The sequence below is a fragment of the Pholcus phalangioides genome, unplaced genomic scaffold (genome assembly GCF_987345545.1).
Source record: "Pholcus phalangioides strain wild (caught in Gottingen) unplaced genomic scaffold, Ppha-v1.0 ptg000015l_1, whole genome shotgun sequence".
Classification (NCBI taxonomy): Eukaryota; Metazoa; Arthropoda; class Arachnida; order Araneae; family Pholcidae; genus Pholcus; species Pholcus phalangioides.
The window spans coordinates 90,917,620-90,942,646 of NW_028301608.1; the positions used below are offsets into that span (position 1 = coordinate 90,917,620).

Here is a 25,027-nt window from a genome sequence, read left to right on the forward strand (position 1 = left end):
GAGCGAGATCTTCAGTACTGACCAAATGCATAATTTTACATTTGCCTGCGAAAAACTGCAACCCCTGTGTTTCGGCAAATGTATATGTTACGTCCAGCATCCGCTGCATCTCCTCAGCATTGTCGGCAATGAGCACAATATCATCGGCAAAAAGCAGAGCTGGCATCCTCATAGGTCTCGGGTCATTATTGGTGAAATCATCGAATTTGAAACCACAACCTGATCTTAGTAGAAGCTTTTCCAGGTCAGACATTATAAGGATGAAAAGCAGAGGTGACAACACGCATCCTTGGCGGACTCCTTTTTGACAAGTTATCTCGTCGGTCACAATATCGTTCCATCGTACTTTTATTTTACCGTTAGTGTATATGCTTGCAATGAGTAATACCATCTCATGAGGAACTTGGCATGCTAAAAGTTTTCTGTAAATATTAAATCGTTGAATGTTGTCATAGGCACCTTTGATGTCTAAAAAGCCAGGAAGAGGTCGTTCTTTGCTTTTTTTGAAATTTCGGTAGCTGTCATCAAGCAAAAGAGGTGATCTTCCAATCTTCTGCCTTGCCTATACCCAGCCTGAAGGTCTCCAAGAGCGCTCAAGTCTTCCAAGTGGGTCTCAAGACGATGTTTAATTATTTGCATGAAGACTTTGTAGATTGTGCATGTAATGGCTATTGGACGATAGTTTTTTAAGTTCGTGGTGGAAGTTTTATTTCTTATGTGTATCAAACTTACGGTTGCTGTTTCCCATGTAGATGGAACGGTTCTTGTAGAAAGAAATCTGTTAAATTCTTTTCGCAAAGATTCCTTCTGTTCTCCATTCAAAGCTTTCCACAGCTCGGCAGGGATCTCATCTGGGCCTACAGACTTTCCATCCTTGAGTGATGAGCAGCTCCATTGAGCAGCTCCATATTGGCCCACAAAGGGCAGTAACGAATCGTGGGAGGGTTCTCTATATGATGTTGCTGTTCTAATAGGAATTTGCTTCGGAATCAATTTTCGATATGTTTAGCTACGTCTTCTTTATCGGTAATAACAGCTCCGTTCTCCAAAACAAGTCTACGCTCAGCGTCTTTCCTGTCTCGCGTCTTAAGATGGGACCAAAACTTTTTTCCAGCTTCACGACCTCCTTTTTTGATTTTTTCCATCAATTCTTGATTGAACGCCTTGATTTTATGTTGGACCAGTATTTTGCATTCACATTTATGTCGAAGATATTGTCGCCAGAGTGCGGTTATGTGGTTTGAAGCCATCCCCATCTTTACTGCTTGTCTATGACGTCTTGACGCGTTCCTTCTTTTCTCTACTGCTTCCAAAACATCCTTGTCGAACCATTTCCTGTTATTTTTATGATTTACCCTCGCTAAAGTGAGATTTGCAGTAATAGCAATATCTTCACAAAGTCGTGTAATTTTGCGGTTGCCTGATGGAAAGCTCGTTAGCAAAATTTTAATTTCGGCATTGGTCTGTGAGATCATAGCGGGGTTGTTGAAATCGCTTTTTGGTAGAACTTTTGGGTCTCCTTATATTTAAAGAGAGGTCTACATATACCAAGCTGTGGTCACTTCCATTTTCATATTTACGGTGCTCATCAATTTTCAGCAGACGTACCCTGGGGAGAAGATCATCAGTTGACAGGAAGTAGTCCACACAGGTCGCCTGGCAGTTCCTTTGCCATGTTTTCCTACCATGAGTTTTAAGATGAAGATTGAGTATGTTGAGCGTATTTCTTTCCGTGAATTCCAAAAAGGCGGGAGTTCTTTCATTAGGCTCATCTCCTAGATGAGCCTAAGACTAGTAAATGGGCGTTGAAGTCCCCTCCGATAAGACACGGCGTGGTCTCACAGCTGGCTTTACGTGACACGTCTCCAAGCTTACTCAAGACTTGTCTATTCCACTCAAGATTCGATGGGGAAAGATATACAACAGCTATTCTTAGAGGAGAGTTGTCGTCTAGGACTATATCAACTGCTAGTAGCTCACTACATCCGACATCGTCACATCTCACATGCTTGATGTGAGAGCGCATCATGGTTCCCACTCCTCCACCTCTGAGCGCATTTTTTTCCCTGTTTCTACCCAGCCAGTTCCATCCAGGCCAAACAGGTGGGCAAACCTCCTCTCTAAGGTGTGTTTCTGTGAAGAGAATAATATCGACGTCCAAAAATTCACATATCGTTCTCGTTTCACTCCAACGTAGCTCATTCCACCCATTAATGTTCCATAGAGCGATGCGTATTGATTCTACTTTCTCAAAATTATTGTTTAGCCTTGCTTGCTCATCAAATGGTTATTCTCTCAGTCCGTTCGGCAGTATGGTTCTCGAAGCGCTAGTGTTAGGGAAAACACTTTTGAATGGTCCAACCAAATTACAATACAATTATACAGGACTAGTGACTACAAGGCCATTTCTCTACGTCGATTTTTTTTTTTTTTTCAAATTTTCTTTAAAAATTTTTTTTGGAAGTCAAGTTATTCCCGAATAATCATCAAAAATGTATTAAAAGGGATTTTTGGCTCTGAAAGTTTTTTTTTGTACTTTGATTATTTCTACTTACTTGTGTGACAGGTGAACGGAATAGGCGTTATAAAGACCTACAATCATTAGCACAACAACGCGTCGTTGTTATAATAAGCAGTAGCAATTATGGAGCTGAGTGCAGTCGGCGAGCGAGTATTTGCCGCTGAAGGGATTCAAAAGAAACGGATCCGTAAGGTAATTGATTCGAATATTTTTTTAATTAGTTATGACGTTGCTGATTATATTCACCCACGTGCTTACGGAATTTTTTCCCCCCAGGGTCGAGTGGAGTACTTGGTCAAATGGAAAGGTTGGAGTACCAGGTAAGGGAAGAGTAAAATATCATTTATTTCAATATAAAACACAGTGTATTTTATCCATGATCTCAAAGTGATACAATTATATATATTGAAGGTATAATACATGGGAGCCTGAGGAAAATATTCTGGATGTGAGATTGCTGGAAGCCTTCGAAGCCAGGTATGAGATTAACTTATTTCCCTAGCTTTCGCTTTGTATAACGATCAGTACAGTTACCTGATCAATCATTAAGTGTAGTAGTAGGTAAGGTTATTGGTAACTGCTATAATAAACAGTGGCATTGGAGTTGTGGGTGCTTGAGCATCTGTGGTGGTTATCGCAAGTCTGAGTACAGACAGAATTCAGAAATCAAAATTTTTTACGTAAAAATCAAGATGAGCACCTCACACACATTGCCGTAACTATATACAAGCATCCATTTTTGCACCCCCCCCTCCCGATAATGCTAAAGGAGAGAAGAAATTATGATGAGTGAATTAGAATGAGTGTCCCCCACTCATTCTCTGGCCTGGGGCATCAGACCAGCTTCTTTCTCCCCCACCCAGGGTTAATTGTCGTTGTACAGTATGCTGCTGCATGGCAAATTTTGTTGCCAGGCTCTTTAACATTATTTGATAGGGTGGTGAAAACAGTTTCATTATCGTTGTGGGCGCTAAGACCTTGGGTTGCAATCCTAGTGCAACTTCAGGCATAATATAGGGAAATGAGAAAAGCTTTTTTTTTTCCATCTCCCATGGGGCAGAAATAAAAATTTCAGAATTATAATCCCATTAGAAATCAGAATAATACTTATGGCATATACACGTGTTATTCACTAAAATTGAAATAATCCATTGAAACGGACAGTACACTGGTACTACTGAATCAAAAAAAAAGCCTAAAAATGCTAAATTAAAATTCAACGGAAAAATAAGTTTCATGGGGTTTGAAGTTGCTAGGCCTTAGTCCAACTGAGGCAATGTAACTCTGAACAATGGGGAGGAAATCTGCTGAAACGTGTCTGTAAGCAGAATATGTGCAACGTTTACCTTGCATTTCCCGGTTCTTTAACATTTTTACCCCAGTAACCATTGAATGGATGACAACAATGAAAGAAACAAGATTTTGATTAAACTATAAGCATTTATTCAATTATTTATTAACTATTAATGTAACGTTTTAACAACAATTATCACAGTTAAACCTTTCTCTCAATATTATAACAGAACAATAAAACTGAACGGTCTCGTCGCCATGTCCAGGTTTTCACGTATTAGTTCACATCATCTGATAGACACTCCCAGGTGTCTACTTCACAGCAGAAGACTCTCAGACACCAGCTTCAGATGGGTTTGGTGTCTCCAAACACACATCGAGGTCGCAGCTCAGCCACTGCGTAGGGAACTGGAGGCAAACGTCCATGGGTAGCCGGTCTGGCCACTAACCAATCCACAGGCGACTGGATCACGACGACGTTGGGTTTTCGCATGAAGTCCAGCGATGAGACGTTTGAGGTGCCAAGAGCACACCTCTACAATTTCAACTCATTGTTTGAGAGAGAAGATCTAGCTCACACCTCAACAGGGCATGACGCCCTAGTGATTAAGACAAGACGTTAGTCGGAAGTAGTCGAATCGGAGCGTAAGTCGTAGTGAAGCACATCTCTATCTGGTTTTTATATAGAAGCATTCCCATAATGCTTTACGATAGAACCAATCACAAGATCGAAGGTGCGATATTGAGCTTGCATCTAATTTACATAATTTCATGAGAGAAAAAGAAATATTGTAAAAATTATAATACTGAATCTGGCAACCAAACATAAGAAATTGGCCGATCGGCGGACACACCATCCTGCCTATTGATCCCGGAGACAAAAAGGTAAAACAGACTAAAATATATTAAAATGACTAGGATAAGGACGATTTCCGCGGGGGCCTAATGGTAATGTTACATATGCAGCAACACCACACGATAATCGAAAGACACAAAGTACAAAAATACAATGACGTGTAAAATGTTTCGTTGAATCGCTAACATACCTCCATGTAACTAGGCAAATGAGACATGTAAAACTGCTATAGTTATAACCATAGATGTGATTTCACTTTGTCATGATTTCTTGCCCGTAAATATAAATTAAAAAAATGTATAAGAAATGCAGCGGCTTACTGCAATGTAAATGTGTTGGAATATTTCTGTATTTGCAAATCAATAAATGATAGCAGGGCCCAGAAATTTTTTCTCCTGAAAGGTTATTGTTGTCAACTTGATGTAGCTGAACCCCGCATTTTTACTGAATTAGAAAGAAAATGTAATTTTTTTTTACAAGTCCCTCATTATTATTTCGCTAAACAGGTTTAAAGACGTAGCAGAGAAAGAATGTAGTATAGTAAAAACCTGTCTTCAATAGAAAAAACAAAGGGTAGACTTTTCTTCCGTTGAACACAGGTTTTCGTTTCATAGAGGTTCAGTTGTGTCGATAAAAAGTATGTAAAGATCTCGTATGTTATTGAAGTACAGTATCACATGAAAATAAACTAATTTAAATGTACATAAAGTAAAATAATGTGCATTATTTACTCTCTAATCCCTAAATATGTTTTTAGAGCATCTGTATGAAACTTCATCCCTCACTGTTCATCTGAAATGGCAATATTTACATTCTATTTGACTTTCTCAGAAATTTCTAATGAGGGTGTCAATATCTGTCGTTTCAGGTTCAGTTTGTATATTGTCGTTTATATAATCCCAGGAACCAGGGCCATTTTTGTGGCAACATGATTTTGCTGCCCCGACCACTGTAAAATTTAATGATTTTCCACCTTCTAAATTTTGTGGCCTGAGCAATTGCTTCCCTCTATTTCCAGCCCTGCTCAGTTCTTGCGATCACGGAAAGCAGCTTGCATACAATTTTGTAAGTCTTGTATATCATTTGGAAATCTAACCATTACACTGATTTCTCCCGTAGAAAAGCCTGCTTTACTAAAAAAGTTTGTTACAATTTCACAGAAAGCAACTGCTTCACTACATATGGCTTTTCAAATACCACAGCATCAAGTACAGTAACAGTTTTTACAAATTTAATTGTGGGGGAGGTAGAAATCATATTGGCAGCAGTCATTGCATTAAAAATTTTGCTAATACAAATACCACGCCACAACGTAATATGGTGAAAAATACATTTACAAAAGTAAACAGATACAGTCCATGCTCGTTATAATGACTTCACTTTATATGATTATTCCATTGCAACGACTGTAGGAAAATACAAGTACAAGGCCATAATAGGCAAAATGTCCAACGAGGTGGCTTAGAAAAAGTTGCCTCTAACAAATATGGATGTCATATATTTCAAAATTATAGCAACCCAATTAAAAAGGCAATTACAAAAACTAGAAACAATATATATATACATATGTGTGTGTATATATGTGATAAAATATTGTACAATGCCCATAAAGAATGCTTATGGTTGTCTTATTTTAAGTATGGAGGGACCAAAGAATCATGTAAAATATTAGGACTAGAAGCCTGTATAATAGAATATTTTACATGATCCTTTGGTCAATTTGGGTGTGTGAAATTTTCTGTTAAAGGGTAAAATAGGTTTTTTTAAATGTGTATTTTGGCATTGAAATCAAGCGACCAAGATTTATTTCCGTTAAAAACAGGTTTCCACTTAATATAGGTTCCGTTGAAGACGTTTTACTGTATAATCCAGTTAGAGCAGGCAAGCACACAGAAAATAAACATTTCCATGGTGCCACATTCTGTGACTTTGGAGCAAATGTCTATGCCGCCTGCTAGGGTTACTGTCAGAACAATTAGAACGTCTAATTTTGCTTAAAAATGTGCCAGAGGGGATGGTGTTTGTGACTTATCACAGTTTGGACGCATTCAAAATTTTTGCGACCAAAAATTATATTTTATATTGGGAATTAACATGAATTCCTGAATTTTACCTAATATTCCAAACAAGGGGGGGGGAGAGTAATAGATGAGCCCACCCAGTGCATAAAACACCATAGTGCAGAGTTGCTATCTTCAGATGCTTCCTAGTTATGATGTATAAAAAGGACATGTGTCGAGTCTGAAAAAAACCAAACTTGAAGTTTCTGAATGACCTACATGGAAACTGGGCACATATATGGAAAGAGCAGATAAAATTCTATAAAATAGCACCATTTCTATTGGAGTGTCTAGATTTAATGGTGAGCTACAAGTTAAAATGAATCTACAGTAAAATGAATATTGAGGTCTTCAAGGGTGAATTTTTAATTCATACACTGCACTGGTTAAATAAAAGGCCCACTGACTGTTTATGCTATCAGAGTATGTAGCATTACTTTTTGCCACAATAAATGAACATACAAAAGCTATAACCAATGTTTCTATTTTTTGTTTTCTCTCCTTTCAGTCAGAATAAGGAAGGATCACATAAGAAAGGTCGTGGAAAAAGAGATCGCCATGTAAGTTTCATACTTATAATTAAAACAGTTCTGAAAAATCTGTATACATTCAGACTTTTATTATAGTGAGTATGCTTTTAGTGAAGAATTGTGTTTTGGAATAGAAATCATTAAATTACTAGAAAAAAATGAAAAGATATTTTGTACATGTAATATTGATATAATCTATAGATATATTCGCTAAAAGCACAGAAGTTCTGAATTACATTTTTTTTTATTTGAAAACATTTAACAAGCGGCAGATTTAATGAGCATTTTTTGCCGAAAATGAGTTCCTCGTTATAAACGGGCCGTTTTTCAAACACATTCAATTATTTGTTATGTACTCAAAAGTCATTAAAAATATATATGTCAGAAACAAGCCAGTTCACAAATTGGCCAATTTCACTAAATTGACCTGGCCAAGTGGCTGTATATCACTGGCCAGTCTGGAAAGGAGAAGCATGATTCGAGGTCTTTCTATTAGGCATATTTTTCATGGGGAGTCATTCAAGTATTATCTCAGCATTGATGGGGAGGGGGTTCCAATTTCTTCTGATGACATGGAGGTAGGGGGTTTGGATGATGCTTATGTCATCAACCACCCTTTATGAAAATATGAAATATTCTTAATGGCATCTTACTCAGTGTGCCGAAAATGAGAAAAATATTTCACTAGTTTGTGGGCACCTGAACTAACATTCTCCTTAATGATAAATCCCTTACAGGGCTATCTCTAAATGTTTCACGGGTCCTTCAAATGCTCTGGAACTGTGTAATGCATCACTCAAGTGATCTGTAACTAGGCTAAGGATCACTTAAATACCCTAGAATGTTCCGCGGGTAACTTGAGTGATGTAGAACTGCACTGGGGGACTGTTTAAGTGCTCTAAAATTATGCCACCTGTCACTCAAGGGATCTCTAAATGTGCCACAGATCATTTAAGTGTTCTGCAACTGTGTTGCGGGTTTCTTAAGTGATCATTGAATGTGCCACGGTCATTTCAGCGATCTATAAATGTACTGTTTAGTTTATTTTTACAAAATTGGGTTTGAGGGGGCAAGCCACATTGGATAACCTTCAAGGCCAAATTTGGTTTGCTGGTCAAGGGTTTACCATATATAGCTTAAAGGGTGGGTCCCAATGAATTTCTTTTTGAAGAAATTTTGAGTTCTTACCCTTCAAATAGCATTTAAATTAACAGAAATCGATTATAATAACATATACAGATATTTTATTTTGAAATTTTAATTTTTTTTAAATGTTTTTTACATTAAAAAAATTATATTTGTTCGTCGGGGGTGGGTGCATGAACCCCTCCCGCATACATTTCTGATCCCACCGATATGCGTTAGGATGTGGGGACAGTGCTGATGAAATTTTGCTGACGGGGAGGGGGGCGGGTCAAAAATGACTAAAAATTTGCTGACGTAATAATTGAATAATAATTATATCCACATTATCTATGGCAACCCCTCGTATCACAGCCATAATGCTGTATTTTTTGGGGAGGGAATTCAACATCGGGAGGAGTGTCCAACGGTAACTCACTCTCAAACACCCCTAAAGTCCTCCATTACACCCTGTGCCAAGTAAGACATAGCAACCTTGTGCAAAATGCTCAATTTGTAAAAGGTATATGCGGATGAATTATATAATAAAACAATAATATATATATATAATCACACTCGCAATATGGGAAAACAAGTCAATCACATGTAAATGACACCACAATGTACTTTGGGTCAGAAAGACTTTTTTTTGTTTCTCACGAGCACAAAACACTTATCGCGATTGATATTATTACTTTTTTGAGTCTGGATGACCTGCTACTGCAGCTTACGGCAAAGACAAGCAGTCTTGCGAAGAAATTGATGTCGGGCTGACTCCTGCTAAGACTAAACTTTCCACATCAATCCTGAAACATCATAGCCTGGGTGGCTGTCGCTGACATGGAGATGAAACCTTCCTACAAACCTCACCGCCTGGGTGGCTCACACAAATATGAAACCAGACGACTTTGCCATCACGTCCAAATCTGACTAGTTGAAATCCATCCCGGCCGAGCCCCATTTTCTCTGTTTCACAGAGAAAAAAAAAACACCATCCATTTTCTAAACATTTATTACATGCACAAAATACAGTATGATAAGAGACATGAAAAAAAGGTTTCCCGCCGACCTCTCCCGACAACTACTCGTTGCTCAACTTCATGATCTCATTCATTTTCTTGCATGCCGCAGCTCAATCTACCGGCTGAAAAAAAAATTAGAAACAATCCCACATATATATACAATAAGGAATCTGGAATGAAAATGTTGATCATAACATGTTACAGTTAATTAGTCCGTAATCGTCGTGCTGTCCCCGGTTCGAACCCCACAGTCACCACAGTGGTTGTCAGCTGAAGTTGGTTTTCGGTGGTTCCCAACTTCAAGGTGCGAATGCGAGCCGATTTCCCCTTTAAAAAGTCTCTCCACAGAGAGTAACAGACCTACAAACAGTACAAATGTAATTCAATCATAACACATCACTCACTTCACTTCTGAAATATAGATGGCAGCACTGAAAAATCAAACACAACACTACATATACGCTCAGACTATTGGGTACACACACACAGTTACACTTCAGGCACAGCTCACTAGGTAGTAAATTGCCTATAGATGGTGATAGACCTGAGTTGTGCGCGATTTGAAAGAAAGTCCGTAATCATACTATTGTTCTTATGTAGTTATAAATTTCCCATATCTGTGTAAAAAATTGGCAAAAATTGCTTATCGAAGGGGGACTTTTTTTCCTCAAATGTCAGGGTTGTTTGGTTTAAACCTTGGTTTTAACCAAGTGGTTTTTTTCAAAAAAATCAAATAAGTTGCCTAAATATAGTTTTTTTCCTTGAAAAATATCATATTGGTTCATTATTGGTCAAAATGTTTCATTTTTACCACATTTTATATCCTTGGGGTACATTCTGATGGTATATCTTTAAATGACATAAGATTTTATAAGTGGTGTTTTTCAAAAAGTCTCATAAAAGTGGCCAGAATATATATATATATATTTTTCATATGAAGTACCTTAGTTATTTAAAGTGCGATACAAAAGCCAAAATTTCTCATTCTTACATCATTTTCTACCCTTTGGCTACATTCTGATGCTCTATCTTTAGCAAATTCATGAATAAGGATTGCATCATACATCTAAATGTAGTGGTGTATTATCTCACAGGGTTTCTTTTTCCCTTCACAAAGAAGCAGCAACACTAGTGACACCATCATGCTAGGGACACACAGGTGGTTTTATAATCCAATAAAGACATCAGCTGTCCTTAAAGGACAAAGACCAGTGTACTAGTAGTTACATTACCTCACATACATTTTCATTTTCTTTCCCTTAAGAAGTAGCACATCTCCTACTGTATATCTCCCAGTCTTAATATTCTCTCAATAGTAGTTTTTTTTATACTTTCACACTGTTAAGCCCAGTTAATTGGGGTTCTACTGAATAATAATAACAGATTTATGAAAAATAATCAGCTATATACAGGATGATTATAATTTGAAGTTTTGATTCCATTACTATTCAATAAGAACTACTGGTCAGAATGACTTGAAAATTTGCATGAATATTCCTGAAGCAATGGAAGTTTCTTTCGCAAAAGGAAAAAAAAATGCAAGTAGTGTAAAATGTGCAGGTAGATGATGCTGTACTTGGCCAGCAGTATAATCTATTTTGTGCAACCACATCATTTTGGCACTTCTACAGCATCAGTGTGTGGATAGAACTTCTATCAAGATGCACATTGCAATACCAGCAAAGCAGCTGCTGAAAACCCATTTTGACAGGATGCACCTTAACCCTTTTAACTTCTGGCTATGGGGGGGTACCTCAAAATGTCATAAATAGTGGTCAGATTGCAAAATTTGGTGAATTGCAATCTCCAGCACATCCCCGATATGTTAGAAGTTCCTAGGGAATATTAACATGGGGGCGCGTTTGGTTTAATAAAGCTGAATTGCAAGCACATCCACATCATGACCATGGCATACTCCGATTCTGTTGTTGAACAGCAATTTTGGTGCTTTCAACCTTAGGTTGGACAACATATTTAACATTTCTTAAGTAAGTTGTAGTTATTTGTTCAATTGCTTCGTTTTTTGTGATGTTTCCATGAATTATTAAATCGTGGAATGCTATAATTAAGGTATCATTTGGCCATGACTGGTTATCGTTTCCATTCTGCGAGCAAATTTCCCACATGTTGGATGATGTCATTAATTTTACATTTTTAAGTATTTTTTCCCCTTTACCAAATAAAATTGCATTTTTTCAGGAACATTCATGTCAATTTTCAAGTCATTTTGACAATCGTTCTTTTTTTACAGTGTTTGAAATCAGAACCTTATAATCGCCCTGCCCCAAAGCAGAATGTGCCGAAATCTGTGACGTACGTCGCAGAACAATTACCACTACTGCAGAACAATTTGGAAGAATTTTAAGAAAAAGTGCAAAAACACTATTACATGTATGGGGGTTTTTACCGCAGAACATTTCCAGTCAACTGATGGCTCGTCGCAGAGCACTACTAAACATTCTGCTTTGGGGTCACCCTGTATATCGTAAATCATTGCTAATTAATCTGCATTATTTATGCTTCATTAAATACATTATATTCACCTAATTTTTATTACTTTTTGCAAAATAGCTTCCTAAGTAAGTATACTGAAAGTAACTGGAGAAAAACCTTTATCTACTATATGATTAATAATAACATTGAAAGAATTTTCAAACACACAGTAATCCATTGAATTAAGCAAAAAATTATTAAATTGCAAAAGTTGGTTTTTGTTAAAATGTAAGAAATATTTATTGATTTATTAATATGGAAATAGTGTTAATTACATTAATAACCATTTTATTTTAGTTAATTATTAGAAGTTTGAATGATTTTTCAGAAATTTCATTGTTTTTAATGTTAATACTATTTAAAACAAAAAAACCTGGTTTAAACCAAAAAAACTTGACCAACCCTGTCAATTGTCTAGAATTTCAATTTTCTTGACATTTATGTAAATTTTCAGTTCATCAAACAAAAAAAGCTTGTTTTAATCATACATGCAATTTAATAATTTACTGAGCATACTTGACTGCATATTTTCATGTGTGTGAAAAATTTACTCAAAAGAGACATTTCTGAGAGAAATTTTTCTCGAATAAATATCGATAAAAGTCGATTAAAAAAAGTAATAAAAACTGCATATGGGAAATATAGTTGTGAGAATTTAAATATAAATTGATTTAAAAACCCTCTTTGCATATGTAAAAAAATTGAACATAATGTGCAATAAATATGCTGTACTTATATTCATTTTTTCATAGTTGTAAAGGATAAACCAATGCGTCTCATTTGCAATGAAACCATGGCAGTCTTCAAAGTAAAAAACACACCCCACTTCATTTCTTAGCATTAAAATTCCAATTATGAATAAATGGCCGGATATGTCCGACCCACCGAAATTTTTTCTTTGCTTTTTGTCCAACTCCTAAAAAAGTTTGCCTACCGTTGGGTTAAGCCAATTTTTTTTTTTCTTCGCTACTTTTTCCCTTTTTATGACTTATAATTCATTCGACTGCATTGTTTTTTGTTTTTTCTCTGGGTGAGCATTCATTTTGCAATGATTTATGAACAAAATCCTCTTGGCTCTTTTCAATCTTTCTCTACACATACATACACTGACAACTAGTGCACATGCACAAACTTGTATTTCCCCTTCACATACCACTCCTGGTGATTCGTAAGTCACCAAACAGCCTGTGAGGACTGAGCAGTGACCAAAACATTGAATTCTGATCAGGCCAATTTTTTTTTTTTTTTTTTTGGTAATTAATATCCACAGTGTATGTTTTGAGCAAGGTATGTTATAGCTGAGAAGTGAATAGAACAAAAGTCTTAAAACACCAAACCATTTTATATCCGTAGTGAATATTTTATCCAGGCTGTTACTCGACTTGTGTATGGGCCCTGATGAACTGGCTGCACATATTGCAGGGAAGTCTGAGACATGCGTTGAAGCTAATTTCACAAATGAAGCGCAATTACACTGTGTCAGCCAATCACCTCACTTTCTGGTTTACGATAATTCTCACTATCGTAACGTATGATCTGTTGGGCTTTCTGTCACAAGATGGTTTCATTATATAATTACTGGAATGTATTCTAACAGATTAACACACCATAAGCCAAACAAACATTGTTTATTTTAATTCACGTTAGAGAAGAATGAGAATTCCATGGTTAATGGTAGCGAGTGATGAAGGTAGTAATACATTTCAAGAAAGGCAAAATTTCCATGCTTCTTTTTCTGGAAGTTTTGACCGGTGCTATAAATATATGAGGCGATCGCAAGATGGCAGACTCGAATAGAGAGAGACTGGAAGAAAAGTCAGTTGTGATTTAACTTTGCGAGAAAGTTGTTGTTAGCTCTCTGATGAGGTTGTAAATACGTGTAAATTGCTGTTCCGTAAATAAATCGGTGTTTGTCTGTCGAACAGCTTCTTGTTTTGCAATCTCGAAGTCTTGTGGAAAATTATCCAGAACAATATTGATTATTGTACTAGTAATAATCAATATACTTGTAATACAATGTAATTTGATAAAATTACATTCTATGATACATGGTAATTAGCTCAGCTGAATAAAGCCATTCCTTAAGTTTGACATATTTAAAAAAAATGAATTTCTTATTTGGAAGTTTTTATTGTGGAGAATCTCTCGTGACCCCCCAGCTTATTGACGTGGCTCCCATAGAGGGTGCAGGTCATCAAATTAAAGTGCAGTTGATTCCATTTTTTTTAATCTTGATTTTTAACAACTGCAATATGTCCTCGAATTCTTGAATTTTGCCTGAGAAAGTCCTTGAATTTTTTTACTTTCAAAGAGTATGAACTCTGTGATATATTAGTAGGTGATACAATAAATCAAGAGTTTTCCAAACTTTTTGTTTCATTGTCATCTGGTATTTTTTTCTCGGGTGTCCCTCAACTCGTCACCCCATAAGATCCCATGGTGTATCTGTAGCTTCTATCGCCCTCTCCCTGAGCCATCCCATCGGGATGATATTGCACACTTTAGAAAGTTTCCTGCAATGTTTCTCAATTACCACTTTCCTTTTCTGCCCTCATGGGATGCAGAAATTTTTAAAATGTAATTAATATATAGTGTAATGAACAGTAATTTTGTAAACTCTCTCATGGTCAATTTGTCTGATTCAATTTTGGATATAAGTTGGTCAGCCTGCACAAACTGTTTCATTTGTCCGGTTAGAGACATACATGGGGGGGCATCTCCCCCTCCCTTTCAAAAGTATTGAAAAATCAAAATATCTAGAAAAGAAATAGCCTACTTTTATTATTTAATAGAAGTATTTTTGTGCTATCTTAATTGATTACTGTTGATTCTCAAAGCCAGTCACCTAAAATTTCTCTGAAAGAATTTTCCCGTGCCCCCTTCGAAATTCAATATCCTACATACCCCTTCCTGCATTGAGTAGGTTGATTATTAAACATATATTTTGCATTTTTAGTGAATCTTGTAATGTTGTAATTAATCTATAATAATCTTGTTAAAATTATGTTTCAAATAAATTTTACACAGGCAGCTGAGTCCAGTCGAGTCCAGGTGGTGACACCTATTGAAGCTGAAGAGGCTCCTCCAGAAGAAGCAGCAGCAGCTCCTACAGATTCTGTCCAAGAATCTCAACAGGAAGATGAAACTTCTAGAGGTGATGTAGCCGAGTTGGCTGATGAATCTTGGCAACAAAATTCTGATAACTCGAATGATACCAGGGGTGGTCTGGTTGTCAGTATACCCCTTCCAAAAATATCTAATGAGAATTCTGAACCTCCAGCTAAAGTGGCAAAGCTTTCATCTGATCAGACTGCTGGCAATGAAAATACATGGGAAAGCAATGTTTCTTCGCCCACAAGTTCTGATTGGCACATACCTACTTCTGGTTCATCTTCAGCTTCTGAATGTGCACAAGAAGGTGACTTGCAGCAAGAGCAGTCAAGTAATCTGCAATCAAATGACATGAATGCAACACCTGCTGAATCTCTGAGCTCCAGATCATCTCATGACAGTGAAGTAAATGATGCGGTAGAGTCTCAAGAACAGTCTTCTTTCAGCAGTGGAAAAGAATGTGAAAGGGATGGAAGTGCAGCCAGTAACAGCGATGGAGAGAAACAGAACTTTAAAGATGCGGCAGAAACAGAATTCAAAGAACAGCCTGCCATAATAGAAGAAGAACAAGGGAGCAAAGCCACAGAATCAGTCCCAGACCTTCCAGTAACGAGTGAGAGTAGTGTTGCCTCCAACGAATCTGAAATCAGTCCTGAATCTGTACCTATTCCTACCTCTGGAAAGCAATGTGTCGAAGAAGATGATGACAAAACAAAATGTTCTTCCTTACCCGAGGACTTTTGGAAGAAACAAAACCCCCTTATTGATCATGTGCTCATTACCGATGTCACATCCAACCTCCTGACTGTCACAGTTAGGGAATGTGACACTAAAAATGGCTTTTTCAAAGAAAGAGAGGAAAATGCAAAAAATACACCAGAGGAAGAAAAACCAGTCGATAAAGTGTAATGAGTTGGAGCTGAGGGTTGCCAGCAGTGCTGGTTTTCAATGCCCAGAATGCAAAAACTGTGTTTTAGCCGCCCTTGGGAAAATCCGGAATTAAGAAGAAGTATATCATACAAAAGATAACCTGTACATTACTTTCTTCACTTGAAAGTTTTTACAACCCATTCATCGGTTTATGAACCAAGTTTCACTATAAACCACTGTGTTTATCTGCATGCTGAACAGATGTTTCGTATGCAAAAAAATTCCACTTCACGTGCTGTATTTGCTCAAGAAACAACCATTGAGTGTCATTTTATGTCTTGTATCATGACAATGTAAAATTAATTGCCCCTGAGAAATACCATACATACCTTTAAATTTTTTATGCACTATTGAATATGTAAAAATGATTTATTTATACTTTATGTCACATCTATTCAGATTCATGTGGCAGGATTGCATAGGATGCTTACAATTTCATGCTCTTGTGAAAAACGTATCTGTGTGTCATCAATGCAGAGCATCAATCACTTGAAATGACCAATTTAAATTCATGATTGACCATGATGGTTCCTTGACGGAAAAAGAAATCTGGGATTGGAAATTTTTCTGTGTCTGAATACAGGTTTATTCACACAAACAGTCACAGACTGTCTGTGTTTCGAGAGTCCCGTCTCGTCCCTTCAAAACATAGATGCAGCTCGGAATCTGATCCCAATATGTATGTTTCAGACAGGTGAGACTACTACTTCACCACACTCCAACTCTGGCCACATTGCAATTTACTGCCATTATAGAGTTGAGCTGGAAACAAAGGCACCATCTCTTGGTGGTTACCTCAAGCTCGTTAGGGAAAATATCTTGTCTATATTTTTCCCCGGATCATCTTATCACTGCACCACTCGGGCATAGAGAGATAAGACTGATCTCTGAGAACAGAAACAGAGCCATGACTGTTGTGTGTGTGGATAGACCTTAAGAGAAAAAAAATATTAATTCTATAGTTTTTGAAAACTTACTATGGAAGAGTTGAAAATGTCACAACTTTTGATGTTTAGCACTTGAGAAATGAATCGGGGAAGAAAAACTTGATTCGTTTTTGTGTTGATATTTACAATCATTCCCCCCCCCCCCCCAATTATAGATGTGCAAAAATCTTATGTTAAAGTTATTTGTTGGAAACATAAAATTTGAAAAGAGCACATTTTCGCCTCCTCGAGTTTTAACCTCGGCTAACAGAGATAATTTGATCCAGAATCACATTCATTAGCCAAAACCTGATTCTCAATAGGTTCCTTTGGAAAATTGTTTACCGTATATACTCGTGTACAAGCCACCTCCTCCTCCCCCCCCCCCCCTTCAGACCACCAAAACCGCAATAAATTTAAAACCCGTGTACGCCTACCCCAAAATATCTGTGCATTTCAGAGAAAAAGAATTCTTATATTTTCAAGCAAAATGAATAGCTCGCGCAACTTTACAATAGAAAATAATCAAACTTTTTAAGCCGTTTCTTCAGAGTCTCCAAGCTCATCGTAATCCATCAGATCATCATAGGGTGCTGCATCTTCGTTTTTATCTTCATCTGGACTGTCATCGCCATTGTCACTTTTAAAGAGGATATCATCTTCAATTCCGCCCATCGCATTGCTGATGAAACACTTTTTGAAGGATCGGATAATAATTCCTGTGGAAACAGAATTCCACGCCTCATGTACCCATTGGCAAACTAGGCCAATGTCAGGTTTCTTCAAGGCACTACTTTTTGTAGTTTCATCGGAACTCATCCACTTGATCCACAAATAGTCTTTGAAAGGCTTGTTAATGCTCACACCTAAAGGCTGTAAAATCGACGTTAGCCCACCTGGTATCAAAGCCAATGATGTTTTCGATTTCTTTACCGCAGCTTTGACATTATTGGTTCTGTGGGGTTTGAACATATCCGATTTGACACAATAATGCCGGTTTCTCGAACACTGCTCCGGGCCTTTTGTCCCATATTTCCTGGATCTATTGCAGAATGTTCTTTTCATCCATCCAGCCTTTTTCCTGGGCTTTCACGAATCATTCTTGGTGGGAACTTCAAGTTCGGAGGAATTTTCTTCCTTTTGAAAAATCACAACAGGAGGCAATTTCTTTCCATCGGCCATGCACGACCATAATTTGTGTTTTTTCGTGCCCAGTTGTTCTAACAAAGATGGTTTTTCCCCCAAGTTCATCAACAGTTCTATTGCTTGAAAAATGGAAAGTAACTGGGGTCTCGTCCATATTACCGATTTGTGACAGTTCAATTATGAACTTCTGGAAAGATTCAATTCTGCTTTCCAATTCTTCTGGGAGTTTTTGTGTGATCTTTGTTCGCTGGCGTAAGCACAGGTCGAAACGGTTCATGAAACGAGTACACCAATTTGAGGATGCATAGAACTTTTCTGGATTTGTGTCTTTGAATTTAACACTCTCGGCTAGTTTCGATGCTTTCAGACAAATGGCTGTCCTTGTCATGATTGTACCTTGCAGTCTGAGGTGTAGCACCCATTCATTCAATTCGTTCTGAAGTTCAGGGAACACCAATTATTTCTTCTCGAATAGCCTTTTTTGTCTTCCGCATGGCTGAAATTTTCTTTCATTTTCCGCCATTCTCTCACTTGTTTCTCATTGACGTTATATGCCCGAGCTGCAGCACAGTTATTGTTTTCTTCGGCGAATTTGATAACTTTCAGTTTGAAAGACGCATCATACACAAATCTTTTAGCTTTCTCCATTTTTGATCATTGATACTTACTGATACAACACTAGATCAATGATTTTTCTGTGGGTGATAACGACTTGTACTGCCCGGGAAAAAAATTACCACATGGATTTAACCTGAAAAGTACTAACACAACCGCCATCTATCTATAGCTACAAAAATCACTCTGATGATTTGCAACGTCATCTATCGCTATTAATTATTAACACCATCTATAGTTACAAAAATGACTATTGATTGCAGGGGTCGATATTTTCCCGTCAAAAACTGACCAGAGTATAAGCCTACTTCCCACACACACACACACTTGAGGAACGAATTTTCCCACAAAAATACTCGGCTTATACACGAGTATATATGGTAATTTGTTCCAGATGCTGCCCTAAAATTTAAAGATGTTTTTTAAAACACCAAAGAAGCACTATAAAAGGGCAAAACTGACTAGAGGCTGAAAGGAACAGCTTGGAAATTGGATAAATGAGAATTTGCAGGAAGATGAGATACTGAAGAAAGATCTTTTTATTTTACACTATATATGCAATCAACATACAACCAAAGTTTGTTGACACAACTCAGTCGAGTTTGTAGGTATCCCCATGTATTTGTGATTTTGTCACATTAATTTTGGTGTCTCATACATGCTGATGGGAAAGATAAGGTCCGGGATGTCCAAACTGTTCAGTTTGATAAATTAAAGAATTTGTGTTTGGAAAATATATGTTTTTTTAATACATTTTCTATTAGCTGAATCTTTAATTTTACATGAAAAGATTCGAAAATTTAGAAAGAGAAGTGAAGGTAAATCTGGAAAAAGATTCCGTGGTGGTCATGAGTTAATCAGGCTCGAGTAAGAGTAATAATTCTGATGAGATGATTGGCACTAAAGTTCAGCTCATGGCGAAGCTATTTTATGTTTGCAGGTGCATTCATATCAACTAAAATTTTCATTAGCTGACGCCGTAAAATCTCAAAAAAAATCTTTGTTAGCCGAAAAATTTGTAAGACAAGTTGTTGTTAGCCAAGGTGTTACTGTATTATGCTTTAAAACTAAAAGGTGGGAGGTCTCAATGATAACAAAATTCCATGGTTTTTTCATTGATGTATTTTTTTGATTATCAATATTTTACATCGCTAAATTATTTCCTTATATTCATTTTTTGTGTTTTTTTCTTAAGTTATATAGTGATTATACAGAATAGCTATGGATACAGTAGCCCAGTTCAGTCGGATCCATTGGCTATGTACCAAAGAGCATTTGGTAAGTTGGAAACTCACTCAGACCTTGTCAGGTCCCTCCAAAGGTTCTACTTCTGCTCATGGGAAAACAGATGGCATCAGGATGACCCCCCACTATCGTACGGCTCTATCACAAAAACTCTCCACTCTAACTACACCAATGGTTTTGTTGAAGAATTGGATACGAACTGTAAGTCAGTCTAATTAAATTAGCCCTTGTATATTTGCATAGCTGCCAAGTCTCTTGAATTTTAGCTTCATCTCTCGACCTCCCGAAAAATTCTTAAATCTCCCGAATTTTTACGAAAATCACAAATCTTTAATTGTCCTTAAAAATTTCATACTTCATTCAAAAAGAATCTCTGCTTCTGAAAACAATTCCTAAGGAATTTCTTGTGGGGCAAAAAGTCTTTTGCCTCTGTTTTTTTTTTCCTTTCGAAATGACTTCACACATCGTAAATGGGGGGGGGGGGAATAGTAGGAAATAGCTTAGCAGCCAATAGTCCTGGATAGTAATTGAAGCTTATAGTGACGCGCATGTGGTCTAAACTTCCTCTTTTGTTAGTTACGCACATGTGATAACAAAACAAATACTGATAAGCAAAAAATATTTAATCAATTTTAAAGATACTTATTCCCCGATGAATTTCCTTTCATCAAACGTTCTAGAAAAAGGCAGACTTTTTCTTTTTGTAGAAGTTGTGTTACGGACATAAACATCTGTCATGGTGGAAAGACTATCATCATCGCCCATGTGAAATAAAAAAAACATCAAGCGTCACAAAAAAATCAGTGTTCTTCAAAAATTGACGTTTTTTTCCCCCTTCATCTTCCTATGATTTGGGGTCATTCGCGCAGAATGTTTGTTCACATCGTTTCTGATTGAACATAATATATATTTTTTTAGATCATTGAAGTTTTGGCCTCCAATTTTACTTGTTTTTTGCATAGGGATTTTATTCCCAAAGGTTAATGTGTGGAAAATCCCTTTTGTATTTATTAGGGAGTGGTTTTAGTACAAAATATGGGTCTGCGTGAAAATTTCTCTAATTTTTATTTTCAAAAGTTGGCAGCTATGTATTTGACATCACAATGCTGCGAAATTGGTCAAATTATCTAAATAACTATGTTGTTTCACTTGCATTTTTTTTTTCATTTGTTAATGTTACAGAATTTCGTTATTGTGTTATACTGACTGGTTGAGAGCTGGCATCATTTGCTGCGCTTTTTTTCCTATTTCTCAAGATATGATTGAAAAATGTTGTTTTTTTTTAAATTCGGGATGTGGCATATTGGTTGACATGCCAAAGGCAATTAAAACTTGTTTTAGATGACAGTTTTCAGGAAGTACAGGTAGAAGATTACTTACATTACAGGAGGACACTGTGCAAGATAGCAATTATTGTATTTATTAACGAGCCAATCAATATCATAACATGCTGTGTATGAATTTGATGGTTCTCACACTGATTCTGAGATTTATTTATGCATAAATATCACATTCCTGTGCATAAATCTGGCATGCTGGAAGAATTGAGGGATGGCAGTTTTTATTATGAAGTACAATTAAACCTTTAAGTTGAATGTACAGTAGCTAATGGGACTATGATCAGAAATTGATTTCAGAATGAGTTGTAGAAATATTTGTTAAATCTTTACAGTGCTATTTATTATTAGCTCATCAATAAAACATGTAAAACTACTATGAATGAAATTGGTAAAGATAAATTATTTTAACACAATCACAATTTATATCACAAGAATCACCTTTCTCGTTCAGTGAATTAATGATGTTCACATCAGACTTGTCATCTTAAATCAATACCATATCACCAATGTTCAGGAATGCATCTATATTTGCCTTTACATCGAGTCTGTTGCATTCATTTATGGCAGTGTTTCTCAAAGTGTACGTCGCAGCGCCTATGGGTGTGCCCAACCTTTGTCACGGGCGTTGCAACGAGCTGGAGATACTCATTTGTGTGCCTATTTATGCTTTGAAGTGGTTCTTTTATAGGGAAAATGTCTACTAAAAACTCTTCTCTAGAGAGCCGCAGATGACAAAAGTTTGAGAACCACTAATCGATGGGCTAATCATCCTATCGCCACATGTGATCTTTTCTTGGTATATTTTGATCACCAAAGGATTCACTCAATTTAAAACAATTGACAATTGTTTGCATGATGAATGGTCCAACCATTATTTTCACCAGTAGGCTAAATGTCATTTTTTTTCTGATTCCTCAAATTTCCGAAAACTTAGACATGGAGGAAAGAAACTTTGAGTTAAAGAAAAATTTTGATGTAAAATATGAAAAAAAAGTTCTAGTGCTGAGTGAAAACTTTGACAAGGGTAGCATGCTGCTCACCGTTGTCTTTTTTTGCCATGCCACAAAATGCACAGGAATGTGTGTACTGTAATTTTTCCCAAATTATAAAAGGTTTCTTTTATACTATAAAATTTTTCAGTATACTTGGATTATTAGTATTAAAAATGCCTGTTCAATTATGATTTACTGAAATTATGTATTTATTACATACAAATATGTTTTTGTTTAATTTTTTTTCTTTAGATAGTATTATGTTTTGCTTATCTTTGTTGTATTTTTTTTCATAGATATATGTATATATACATATATACACATTATGTTTAGAAATGTTCCATTTTCTTGTGCATTCAGAGCTTTGTTAGACATGGACATTTCTTGGCTTTTATGTATCAACTGATTTTATTTATTTTTCCCCCCAGTTTAAGGGACTGAAGTATGGTTTCATGCATGGTTTTAACTTCTCTATATATATATACACATAAATTACCATTTGCTCACTCTTGCAAGGAATGTACATACATTTATTAGCACTCATATGTATACATGAATTCATTTTAATAAAAGCATTTGTTATGTATGTTCAAGCAATCAATCGTACTGGGTACTTTAAATACTTAATCATACTGTTGAAAAATAATTACTTGGATTCTACTGACAGCATCAGGCCTGTCCTGATCAGATGTGGGGCCTGGTGAAAAAATAGCTACAGGGACCTCTTTGCTGTTCCAATACAGCTGAGTACATTTATTAAATATGATTTTTTGTAATCTCAGATTTTTGACCCATTCACTTCCGTTTATTTTCACCTCTGTTATTACATACCCCTTTTAAGATATACACTGGATATAACCACAGTGAATAACCTGGAAAATGATTTGGATACAACATACTGCAAAGAGAAAAATCTTTGAAAACGAAGCCAAAAGTTGACTTATTTGTGCAATATTCATTGTATTATAGCGATATCTTGATGTATTCTTTCACAGAAAGTCTAAGTTTCTTTATTAATGGAAAATTTGGGCGAAATAATTACATTTGCTACTGATATATGGTTCTGTAATAAATCAGTGATGGATGGGCGACACCCCCCTCCCCACACACACACACACCTGGATTCAAAATGACTTCTGGGAGCCAAAAATTGAAAATAATGGTTTCTCCCGTAAGATACGGGACATATATTCACCCACTAATTTTCCATCCCCAACTGTACTCTAGATATGATATATGTATATCATATTACGCCTATGGTGGATGGCTAGAAGTGTTGCCTGTTGGTACGTACTGTATTCTGCAGAAAATTTCTTTATTTAGAAAAAACTTTTTCCTATATTTCTCTGAAAACTGCATTGTCAGTATTTTTTAAATCATTGAATGTTTGTTTTTCTGATATTTTTGGATTACCTGGTAGATGGCAGTTATAAGAGAACAGCTCTTGGGATTAGGTAAAGCAGACATTTGCGCTGTTTTAAAAGCATCAAATCTCTACCTGTTGAAAGAATATGCAAAAGCATATTGATTGATGACAAAATTCGTGAACATTAGTTGCTTTTTTATAAATTACTTATAAATATGATGACAACTTTGAGAAAACTATTAGCACATAATCCCAAATAATGTCATTAAAATCAATTAAATTAAGCAAAAATGTGCACTCATTCGGTATATATTATGTATTCTAATAAATTTTTAAAATTTCTCAGGAAATATATTTTATATTTTAAATTTCACTATATCTGGCAATCAAATTATGCAGGGAAAAAAATCATTTCATGCACAATCAATAATTTACTAAAAATACTCGTATCTCATTGAATGAATGATTTGTCACATTTTGTCATGTATAGCATGACATGTATCACTTGCTCTGCAGATTTTGTAAAAATTGGTTGAAAACTCTGCATGTTATAGGCAAAAATCAGGTGACGAAAATTAGAATTTTTATTGAAAACATATTTTTGTAAATATACGTGCTATTCTCACGGAAGTGCACAGAAGTATTGCACGAAGTTATTACAATATTTTTTAAAGTTGCAAGCCATTTGCAACTTTTACTGATGCTGGGTTGATCAGAAACTCTTTTTGTCAGTCCCCTAAATGCTCTCATGACTAAATTTTCACTGGAAATGGTGAGTACCAGTAAGTATGACCAAAATTTCAAATTGGTTCGCCCAGTTCTAGAAATTCGAGAAAATGTCCAAACTTTAAAAAAGACAGACTTTTGGAAACACTGTAGATAGAACATGTTGCTTGTGTCAAGCATAAATATCGAATTAGTACTGAAATAAGCAAAATGCCTTCAGATTTGCCATAAATTAATTCCTTCATGATCCAATTCATCCATTCTCACCATGAATTTTCAACAAACTGTGCTGCTGACTATATTTCATTTATCAGCAGATATTTATTTATTTATTTATACAATATTGTTGGCCCTTGGGCCTATACAAGAGGATGCGATTGAGAATGACAAAGATATTGTTTGATGTTGGATAAAAAACTAGTGATAGAGGGAGATTCAACAATAGAGCTTGGGAGTTTGTTCCATTCACCAATGGTATGAGGAAAGAAGCTGTATTTAAAGCAGTCAGTGGAAGCAAAAATAGGTTTTATTTTAAGGGAATGGTCGAGTCTTCTAGAGATGTAGGATGGTTTGGCTAAGATACCAGAAATATCCATGTTGAACTGACCATGGAAAATTTTATAAAGCAATGTTAATCGAGAGATGAGACGAAGAGTAGAGAGAGGGAGGAGATGAAGTTCATTTTTAAGTTCGGACACAGAAATGAAAGATGACCAGCAGTCGTGAACAAATC

At 36.2% G+C, this 25,027-nt stretch overlaps 1 protein-coding gene across 1 annotated transcript; it reads left to right on the forward strand.

Annotated features, from left to right (window-relative positions):
• Window positions 1-2,579: 2,579 nt before the first annotated feature.
• Window positions 2,580-17,970, forward strand: LOC149077027 (uncharacterized). Its single transcript, XM_089244760.1, has 5 exons — window positions 2,580-2,713; window positions 2,798-2,841; window positions 2,933-2,998; window positions 7,239-7,290; window positions 14,925-17,970. The coding sequence occupies exons 1-5, from the start codon at window positions 2,645-2,647 to the stop codon at window positions 15,915-15,917; spliced, it is 1,224 nt and encodes a 407-aa protein (XP_089100886.1). The 5' UTR covers window positions 2,580-2,644; the 3' UTR covers window positions 15,918-17,970.
• The last annotated feature ends 7,057 nt before the right edge of the window (window positions 17,971-25,027 follow it).